The sequence below is a fragment of the Chiloscyllium plagiosum genome, chromosome 9, assembly GCF_004010195.1.
Source record: "Chiloscyllium plagiosum isolate BGI_BamShark_2017 chromosome 9, ASM401019v2, whole genome shotgun sequence".
NCBI classification, from domain to species: domain Eukaryota; kingdom Metazoa; phylum Chordata; class Chondrichthyes; order Orectolobiformes; family Hemiscylliidae; genus Chiloscyllium; species Chiloscyllium plagiosum.
The window spans coordinates 75,723,593-75,734,853 of NC_057718.1; the positions used below are offsets into that span (position 1 = coordinate 75,723,593).

The window sequence follows — 11,261 nt, forward strand, 5'->3', positions numbered from 1 at the left end:
ATAGTGTTCAGGGATGTGTAGGTTAGGTGCATTAGTCAGGGGTAAATGTAGAGAAATAGGGGAACAGGTCTGGGTGGGATATTCTTTGGAGGGTCAGTGTGGACTTGCTGAGCCGAAGGGCCTGTTTTCACACTGTAGGCATTCTGTGATTCTATGAGTGAAGCCTGACTGGGTCAACAATCCTGCTTGAGTGAGATAACCACCAAAAATCTTCACCAGGGCAGGCAAGTGCGACTAAGTTCAACTCAAAAGATTGAAATAAAGATGGGTTACGTGGAATGAAACTGTAAGGAGTGGAAAATGAAGGGCATGGTCGTCAATGGAAATGACAGGATCCTGGACAGTGGAGGAAAGAAACTGAGAGACAGAAGAGAGAAACACAATTATAGAAACAAGGGAGATTGGAAACTGTATATTAGGGTGGTGAAGTCAGTGGAGTAGTTCGGTGGGCAGTGAGAAAGAGAAAGAGAATTGAGTAAGGGGCAGTACAAGGGTAAAGCTTAGGGTAAAGCTTGGTTTGGGGATATGGATGGGAATGGCATTAAAGGGAAGAGCAGTGATATCAAGGGAGATAGTAAAAAAAAGTAGACACAGAGGGAAATTGGAAAAGGACCGAGGGGATGCCAGAGGAAAGGAGAAGGCCATCTACAGTGTTAGGAAATGTATAATTTAGAGGGGTAGAGTAGACAGTGAAGGATTCAAATTAAAAAACAACAACCATCGTTTTTCTCTGTACAAAGCCTTGCAGACAATATATGTTTCAAACCAACAGTGGTGATGCTGCTGTGCATCCATGTACATGTACATGTGCAGCCATGTAGAAGCATTCACAGTCTATGTTTCTGAAAGTTAAGGAAATGCGGATAAAACTGTTATGTAGGCCATAGATTCTGATGTTGTAAGGCTGTACCAGAGAGGATAATGAAGGCCACCAGTGTCATGCTAAAATAATTGCTACATTCATGGAAAGCAACGTAAAGATCAAGCTACAAATAACTTGCAGTAGGGCTCTTGTGGCACAGTGGTAGTGTTCCTACTTCTGAACCAAGAGGCCCAAATTCAAGTTTCATCTGCTCCAGAGGTGTGTAAAAACATCCTAAACAGGTTTATGAAAAAATATCTACAAATAATTTTGCACATGGCAGCATCATGAAGGGGAAAGACAGTCATTGGAAGATACACCTTACCATGGAGAGATTGCTGCAGCGCAGACTTTCATCGAACGCATGAGCAACTTGGCAAGGGCACAAAGGATGGCTCGACCCTGTCAATGTTTCAAATTGAAAGCTTGATTAACAAGCGTATTAAACAAATGCTGATTCCTGGGATGGCAGGACTGATGTAAAAAGAAGAGTGGATTGGTAAGGTCCAAATTTACTAGAGTTTCAAAACGTGAGGTGAGATCTTGTAGAAACCTATAAAGTTCGAACAGGACTATGCAGGAAGGAAGTTCCCAAAACCAGGGAGTCAGAACAAGGAGTCACAGTGTAGGGATACAGGATAGCACTGGAATGAGGGGAAATTTCTTCACACAGAGAGTGGTGAGCCTATGGAACTCTCTGAAACTGAAAGTGGTCGAAGACAAAACATTGAATATTTTCAAGAAGGACTTAGGTCTAGAGGGATCAAAGGGTATATAGAGAAAACTGGAACAGGTATTGAGTTGGATGATTGCTATGATCATATTGATTGGCAGAGCAGGCTTGAAGGGCCAAATGGCCCACTCCAGCTCTGTTTTTACAGAATCATAGAATCATTGAATTTTACAATAGAGAAGGAGGCCATTCACCCATCATGTCTGCACCAGCTCCAGAAAGAGCTACCCAGCTAGTCCATTTCTCCAGCGCTATCCATCACCCTCTAAATTCATCACTTTCAAATATATATCCAGCTCTTTTCGAAACCTCCTGTGGAATCCACTCCACCATTTTCCCAGGCAGCAGATTCCAAATCCTAACAACCCACTGAGTAAAGCAATTTCCCCTCAATTCACTCCTGGCTGTCTTGCAGATAATCTTGACATTTTGACTCCTAGTCACTGACATTCTGTATCATTCCTGGTATTTCTTCACTAAACAGTACTATCATGCCAGATGTTAATCAATTAAATCCAGTTGTTGTACTAGGATTATTGGAATGAAGAAGGGGGAGGAGAAGAGGAAGGAAATCTTAGTGCAATAAGAACCAGAGATATAATGCTCAGGGACTGCAGCAGTGGACAAACAAGCAGTATCTGGAGAGGGGAACCAGGGTTTCCAACATTATCAAGCAGCACAACTGGTGAGGATACACCAAAGGCATTGCAGCTACCTTGTGGGTGAATGAAAGGCAGTGCCAGACACTTTCACATAACAGGGGCAAATCTATAGCTAGGCAGACTGAGTGGCCTGTGGCACTGAATACCACAGGAGCATTGATGTTCCTAGCCATCAGCTGAGTTCAAGCTTGAAATGTGGATGTGTGTGGCTTCTCCCAATTGCTATCTCACAAGTGTACTGGTGAGTTCACCATTGCCACTTACAGTAAAACAATACAGTTGTTCAATGTCACCTAATACCCAAAAGCTAATGTTCCAGATATTGCTGGGTTCCTTCAGGTACAAGAGGTCTCTGACTGTATCCATGTAGTGCACAGAGCTCCATGGCATCACCCAACCAGATTCATGAACATGAAGGGATTTCATTCCTTAAATGACCAGCTCAATTGTCAACACAGGCAACAATTCCTGCGGATGTGTGCTTGCTGTTTAGGGGACTGTCATGATGGCTACATTCTACTCAACTCCAAAGGTTCCTCAAATATTCGTTCCCCTGCATCACCTGCATTATCTCCAGATCTGGCTCATGGGTGACAAGGTTTACCCTGAAAGCAAGCTAATTAATCCATTGCAAACCTTTAAACCAGTGTTAAAAATGCTAAAATGCTACCCATATATTCACTTTAGCCATGTCCATCATTGAAGGGCATTTTTTTTTTATTTGAAGATGTGCTTCCATATGGATTATTCAGGAGGAGTATTTCATCATTTGCTGAATTGTGTCTCCAGAATAGTGATTGGTTGGAACACCTTTCACAACCTAGCTCAATGGCAGGGTTAGAACCAGAAGAGGGGGAGGTAGAGCGACCTCAAATGAGGAAAAAGGGGAGACTGACAGAGATGCTGAGGGTGCCACTGTTGATGGCAAGGATGCTGAAGAAGATAGAGTGCGATTAAAAGAGGTAGCCAAGCCCACAAGAATCTGATAGCATCTAAAACATGAGTGAATTACTTTGCATCAACATATACAGATAATTAGAATTATGATGCAGAGGCACTTCTGCCATAAAGGAAATGTTTGCTTTCTACCTTTAAAATGTCATTAAATTTCTTTGTTTGCCTTTAGTTGTTAATTAAATTATCCCCCTCGCACCAGTAATCTTTGGTCTGTTTCCTGCCCAGAGCATCAGTATAGGTATGCAGGATTACATAGGAGCTGCATTTATGTGGCTCAAACCTCAGTTTGAAAGGACAATTCATCTACCACAGAGTTTCTTGCTGCTCCAAAATGTCATGTGCTCTTGAATATTCAAGTCCCAGCTTTTGTTGTCTTACAGCCACGGATTCTTCCGTCTTCCTAATGTTAGACATTGAGGAAATTACAAGAAAATATTGAACTAGTCGGTTAGTTCAAACATTGGGCACTTGGTTTAAATCGCATCATGAGGCAAAAGACAGGTGAAATTATTCTAAAGGCAACACAATTGAAGGCAGTATGGTTAATGACATGGCAATGGAAATGCAAAAGGCTAAGTTTGCACATGAACAGCTCAGAAAATGTAGTGGAGAAGCTCTGTTAATTAAGGATAATTAAGTACAATCGTGAGAGATGGTTACTAAGGAGCAGAATCAATGTGAACAAGACTGCAGCAGAGTGACAAAGTCTGACTGAGTTTCTGATTACTGTTGGGAACCTGGTTCCAGGTGGAATTTTGGTGCAAAGGGAGTCAGAAGTATTTTCACCAGGGATTCACCAGGATGTAGCTTGACTGCCTTGGACACAGGTGACATTCCTGGTGTTTTTTTATTCTGTTAACAATGATAAAACTTCATGTTGTTGTTGTTGCTATTATTGACATTTGATTCAAAGTAGACAAAACCTAAGTCTTATATTTCCACTGGTTGAATGTAACCGAGTGCATCTGTTAACTAAACTTCCAATTACAAGCTCATTTACAAGTATCTTAGATTTTCTTAATGAATTTTAGTTCGTAACTATGTGTCTGGCACTAACAACAATTTTGATGCAGTGGTGTTTTTGATCACTGTTTCACATTCATTGTAGCTGAGAATCTGCCTCAGGGTTTCAAATTTGGTTTCAATGAGCTTTGACCATGATAGAACTCCTAAATTACTCCTAAATGTCCTACAAAAAAAAATTTGGCAAATGCACTGGATGCTCAATTATACTCCAGTGATTGTCAATTTTACAGCAAAGTTTATGTAGGTTCATTACAATCAAATTCAATGCTTAAGGTCAATAAGAATTGATCTTAGGAAGGCACCAGCTAGTCATTATCATCAGTCTGAAATACTTCTCATTGCAAATCATTTTCAGTCATAGAGTGAAACAGTCATACGGCAGGGAAACAGACCCTTCTGTCCAACTTGTCCATGCTGACCAGACATCGTAATCTAACATAGTCCATTTGCCAGCAATTGGCCCATATATCCCTGAACCCCTGCTATTCATATACCCATCCAGGTGCCTCTTAAATGTTGTAATTGTACAAGACTCTGCCACTTCCTCCGGCAGCTCATTTCATATAGGCACTGTGCTCTGCATGAAACGGTTAACTCTTGGGTACTTTATAAAAAACTTTCCTTTCTCACCTTAAACCTATGCCTTCTAGTTTTGGACTCACCCACTACAGGAAAACGACCCAGGCTATTCAACCTAACTATGCCCCTCATAATTTTCTAGACCTTTATAAGGTCACCTCTCAGCCCTTGACACTCCACAGAAAAAAGCCCAGCCTATTCAGCCTTTCCCTATGACTCAAACCCTCCAGCCTTCTTCCCATTCTCCAAGCAAATGCTGCACATAATTATTTTCCCTTCAATAGTATGCATTGTCCAATCCTAAAATCCATGCACAAATGTCTGGCACATACATGCTACATTCCTCCTTGCTCTAATGTTTACAGAGCATTCTATAATGCCTTTCATTACCTCAGAATATTCTAAAACAACCTATATAGGGGAGTACTTTTACAATGTACTCACTTGTAAATTTAATGTCGGAAACACACATGCCGAGTTACTCACAGCAAGCTCCCACAAACACCAATGTAATAATAATCCGTTAATGTTTTAAAGGATGTTAGTTGAGTGATGCATTTTGGGCAGGACACAAGGGAAAATTCCCTGATGTCAAACAAAAGTGGTAGCACTGAACATACATAACAAAGCAAGCAATATGGTGAGACTAGTTCTTGGAAAAGCCCATCCAGAAGTAAGAATAAAGCAATGATCAAAAGCCACTAATGATAATATAACCCACGTGAAGAGAAATTCTGATCTCTTGTCATATATCCTGTTTTTTTGTGTTCTTGCCATAATCAGTGATTGATTTTGGAACACATTTGGAGTTGGTTTTTGAACTGAAAACCATGCTAACATTTTAAGATAAGTTAGGTAGATGGAAAGAAGAATGCAATATTCAGGAATACGATGTGTCTATGGGATTGAAAACTCCATTCACGCCAATCTTTGTGGGGGATAATCATCAAAACCGACAGTGTAATCATGTTTCTGTGTCATAATTTAATCATAAAGTTGCAGCTTTTTAGTTTGAACCAATTAATCTTTATTGTTCACATTGGAGGAAGTCTGTCCTGTGTGTTTAAAAACTCACTGTTACCTATAAATTGGGGAACCTAAATGCTGAAGGGCCGAGATCAAGGGGGTGTAGATATTAGATTAAATGATGCAATTTGTTTGGTATGATCGCAAATATAAAAGATGTTGAACTCTTTTTAGGCCTTCAGCTACTAACGGGATCATATTTTCCAAACACCTGTCTCAGTTATAGTCCTCCTTAATGTTTTGCTAATCTAATATTGAAACAAAACATGTGTGTCTGAGCCTATGATAGCCAAATCACACTTAACTCCCTTTGATATCATAGACAATATTTAACAAGGTTGAGTTAAAGACAAAAATAAGTTTAATGGACAACAGTGATGGTCAAGATTTCAGATTGTCACATTTCATGGTGAAACCATGAGACTTTGCTATATCTGACAATCAGGCTACTTGTCTTGATGCATTGTCCTCTGCTCAGTTTGCCAGGAAGCCGTCTGGGAAGCATTTCGGATTTTCTTGGACAGAATTCCAGAGAATGAAGAGTACCAGCAATGGGTCAATATTTGTCAGCGAGAAACACATTATCTATTCCAGATTGGGCAAAACTTCAGTGAATCCCAAGAACATCTAACCATGGTTCAAAAGGTAAGGAATCAACTTTGAACAGAGACAGTCTTGGATGCTAACTCATTTTGTGCAAGTTTTACTCACAGCTTTCCACAATAATGAGCATTGAGATTTAAAATATTCACATCAATGATATTCTAACATTTTAATATTACACTGATATGAAATTCAGTCATATTAAATGTAAGAATCCAATTTGCCTTGTAGATTTTTCCATATCATTATTACACTTTCTTAAAAGATTAAAAATGATGGTTTTCCATTGCTTCACAGAGACTGCGTATCCAAGATAGTGATCTTCAACCAAGGTAAGCAACAGATATGTTGTGGAAACCTATTGCATTAGGCCTTTTGCTACTGTTCGCTTCATCAAAAGTTGTCAAAAATTGTCACATTATCACAAAAATACCACAGAGCAGTATTTAGCTCTTGTGTTTCCACACTTTCTATAAATATAACAATGTTCTGACTGAGTAATTGTGACGACTATGTAAATCCCAAACTGTGGGCGGCACGGTGGCAGTGGGCAGCACGGTGGCACAGTGGTTAGCACTGCTGCCTCACAGCGCCAGAGACCCGGGTTCAATTCCCGCCTCAGGCGACTGACTGTGTGGAGTTTGCATGTTCTCCCCGTGTCTGCGTGGGTTTCCTCCGGGTGCTCCGGTTTCCTCCCACAGTCCAAAGATGTGCAGGTCAGGTGAATTGGCCATGCTAAATTGCCGTAGTGTTAGGTAAAGGGGTAAATGTAGGGGAATGGGTGGGTTGCGCTTCGGCGGGGCGGTGTGGACTTGTTGGGCCGAAGGGCCTGTTTCCACACTGTAAGTAATCTAATCTAATCTAATCTAAAATGAAGCAGGTCAAGATATTTTCATAACTGGGTATTAGCTCAAATTGAAGTGATTTATATTATTATTGTTTATATATGTAGTCCATATTAAGTGTCTTTTTGAATAATAACAAATGAGCTAAAATGAAATGACAATGTCAAATTTCTAATGTGTATCCCTTTCTCTGTTTGCTGAGCAAGTATTCCTGTGGATAATCAGCCAGGTGAACTCACTACACTAACAGCAGGTATTATTTCATGTCAACTTGTGTTATTTAATGTTTCACGTATAAACTGCAAAGCCTTTGAAAATTGATTAAAAACCAAGGCTATTCAGCATCCTCATTAAGTAGATTTTCTTAATAATCTACTTGAATGGGAATGTCCCACTATATTTGAACTAGCCATTAGAAGATAAATGAGATGGACATGGGACGTATATAATAATAATTGGAGTTTTAAGAGAGGCAGAAAGGGTTCTGTGACTCACCTTTTGTTATCAAATTTATCTATTTAATAAACTATCATGTCAGCACTCAAATTGGCAAAAATTCATGTGCATATATCTGATCTAGTAAGATCAAAGTGACTAAGGTATGTGTCATCACTTCACCACTTGAATATAGGTTAAAATCACACAACACCAGGTTATAGTCCAACAGGTTTATTCAGAGGCGCTAGCTTTCCAAGTGCTGCTGCTTCATCAGGTGGTTGTGGCTAAAGCTAGTGCCTCTGAATAAACCTGGTGGACTATAACCTGATGTTGTTTGATTTTTAACTTTGTCTACACCAGTCCAACACCTGCACCTTCGAGTCACCACTTGAATATGGAGATTTGAAGGGCTGTTGTGGTGCAAATGGAAGTGTCCCAACCTCTGGACCATCAAGCCTGGGTTCAGGTCCCACTTTCTCCAGGGGTATTAAATTAATAGAGGTTTGAATTCCTGATTGGCTGACCTGTACTTTCTGTTTTTTTTTCTCAGATGGTATTGATTTCAAACAAGTGTATTATAACTTGCTGTTGTTTTCTAGTTTCTATTGACAGGTAGCACCAGAATAATCTATAATAGTTATTCCTAGTAAGATATCAGGGTCGGTGGACACTTTGGGGCTGCAATCTTTGACCTTCCAGTTAATAAGCAGGTTTTCCTTTACTGAAGGTGCTGGAGAAACGTACCAAGTCTGGCAGTAACATGGCGCTTCTTCTAAAGAAGAGTCGTATTGGATGTGAAATGTAAACGTTCTCTCTCCATAGATGCTGCTAGACCTGCTGAGTTCCTCCAGCATTTTCTCTTTGAAGTTCAGATTTCCAGCATCTGCAGTATTTTGTTTTTACTCCGAGACTAATTCTATCAGTCAATTTTGTCATACAGCAAGACTTAAAGCATCAGGGTATCTTTCTCTAACTTCTGATTGGTATCATTTTCTTCAGAGATCCCTGCTGTCCCAGTGTCAAAAACCACATCAATTCCAGACATTGTGGTCTCTAATGAGATTGTGAATGAAACTAAAATTCCTGTTAAGGTGAGATTTGCAAAATTCAATTACTTATTAATCATGGTTTAGATGTGCTATAAAATGGTTCTGAACAAGCAATAAGTACACTGAGATATGTTAGTCAGATTTGGATGAGCCAGAATTTAAATATTTACAAAATGCAAAATGGAAATCACGACAATTTTGTAAATTTACATAGACAATATATGTTGGCAGGCCAGACAGCAGAGTTCCAATCAATGTCTGTGTTTTTTAAATTCATTCACAGGATGAGGGTATCATTGCCTAGACCAGCATTCATTGCCTAACTCTAATTTGCCAGAGGGCAGTTAAGGTCTGGATTCACGTGTCAGCCAGACTAAATGGCATTTTCCTTCCCTAAAAGACATTAGTGGACATTTGAAGAAGGGGAATAATTTGTTTTCATTGTCAACATAAACAAATCTTCTATTCCCACAACGGCTCAGTTGAAAAGTCAAGTCATAGACTGTAAAAAACAATCAGATTAATTAGAAAACTGGTGAAAGTAATTAGAGATTACATTTTCTCAACAGTGGATGTGCATGTATTTCAGAGAAAATTTAAATGGACTGATGTTCCTTGATACTTAGTGTTTAATATCCACCCCTCCAGAATCTTAATATAATTCAAGTTTTGAAAATGTTTAATTTTCCTCGAGGTTTGCCTTATGTAAAGGTTAATTTTCTTCAAGATTGGTGCAGCTAGTTTCTTTTCTCCCCTGGTATATCTTCTAGGTTATAAGGACATTAACATTTATAATTTGATCAAACCTATCACTGCACTTGCAGAATTGTAAGTATCACAGAACATATTCTCTGCAAAGTAGGTATGAGGTGAAGAGATTCATTACTCGGTGGTGATGTCAACACTATAGTGGTAAATGTGCATTAAGTATTTCCTTTTTTTAATAGCACATTCTATGTGATGGATCATATCCTTTCTATCTGCTTCAGGATCTGCATGTAACCAACATTGTCCCAGAGCAGTCATCAGAACAGGTTGTGGAGTTCAGCATTAAACTCAACAATCAAAGTTATAGCAGAGAGTTGAGTGAGCCGAACTCACTCGAGTATCAGGAACTTATCCGAAGGTTTGAGATTCAGGCAAGTTCGTTGAATATACTGACTTTTTGCTGTAAAAAAAGCTGCTCACTTTTCCATGTAGTGAAAATTGAAAAATGTAGTTCAGCTGAATTCATTGGCTGAAACATATATTCTTCTAATTACAAAGAGATCTGGGTGTTCTTGTACACCAGCCAATGAAGGTAAGCATGCAGGTAAAGCAGGTAGTGAAGAAGGCTAATAGCATGCTGGCCTTCATAATAAGAGGAATTGAGTATAGAAGCAAAGAGGTTCTTCTGCAGCTGTACAGGGCCCTGGTGAGACCACACCTGGAGTACTGTGTGCAGTTCTGGTCTCCAAATTTGAGGAAAGACGTTCTGGCTATTTAGGGAGTGCAGCGTAGGTTCACGAGGTCAATTCCTGGAACGGCGGGACTACCTTACACTGAAAAACTGGAGGGACTGGGCTTGTATACCCTTGAGTTTAGAAGACTGAGAGGGGATCTGATTGAGACAAATAAGTTTATTAAAGGATTGGACACTTTGGAGGCAGGAAACATGTTTCCGATAATGGGTGAGTGCCGAACCAGAGGACACAGCTTAAAAATACGGGGTAGAACGTTTAGGACAGAGATCAGGAGAAACTTCTTCACCCAGAGAGTGGTGGCTGTGTGGAATGCTCTGCCCCAGAGGGCAGTGGAGGCCCAGTCTCTGGGTTCATTTAAGAAAGAGTTGGATAGAGCTCTCAAGGATAGTGGAATCAAGGGTTAAGGAGATAAGGCAGGAACAGGATACTGATTAAGGATGATCAGCCATGATCATATTGAATGGTGGTGCAGGCTCGAAGGGCAGAATGGCCTACTCATGCATCTTTTGTCTATTGTCTATTGTCTAATTAAATTTTTGGGTTTTTGTCTCCATCTGAGAGTGATTATCTCCCACCATCATTTAAAAGTTAGTGAGGGGACTGTAGCTTCCATTTGTACATTATTGCATGGTCCTGACAGCACAGAAATGGGCTATTCAGTCTAAATGTTCTGCACAAATCGACTCAACCTTACCTCTGTGGATAGCTGTATGGGTACCGGCTTTACCCATGGACCAATCCCTCTTCCACAGATACACTGGCACTCTCCCCACCTTTTCCTCTGCGACATTGATGACTGTATCAGCGCTGCCTTATGCTCCCACGAGGAGCTTGAAAAATTCATTCACTACTCCATCAGCTTCTACCCTGACCTCAAATTCACCTGGTAAAAACAATGACTGCAGATGCTGAAAACCAGATTCTGGATCAGTGGTGCTGGAAGAGCACAGCAATTCAGGCAGCATCCGAGGACAGGCAAAATTGACGTTTCGGGCAAAAGCCCTTCATCAGGAATAAA

The 11,261-nt window shown here is 40.1% G+C and overlaps 1 protein-coding gene across 2 annotated transcripts in view; it reads left to right on the forward strand.

Annotated features, from left to right (window-relative positions):
• The window catches only part of LOC122552950 (interphotoreceptor matrix proteoglycan 1-like), a 139,316-nt gene that overhangs the window by 52,982 nt on the left and 75,073 nt on the right, over positions 1-11,261 (forward strand). For both annotated transcript variants that reach the window (XM_043696237.1, XM_043696238.1), the window contains exons 3-7: positions 6,324-6,490; positions 6,746-6,780; positions 7,500-7,546; positions 8,731-8,822; positions 9,770-9,919. In XM_043696237.1, coding sequence (XP_043552172.1) covers positions 6,324-6,490; positions 6,746-6,780; positions 7,500-7,546; positions 8,731-8,822; positions 9,770-9,919 — 491 coding nt within the window. The remainder of the gene's footprint in view (positions 1-6,323; positions 6,491-6,745; positions 6,781-7,499; positions 7,547-8,730; positions 8,823-9,769; positions 9,920-11,261) is intronic.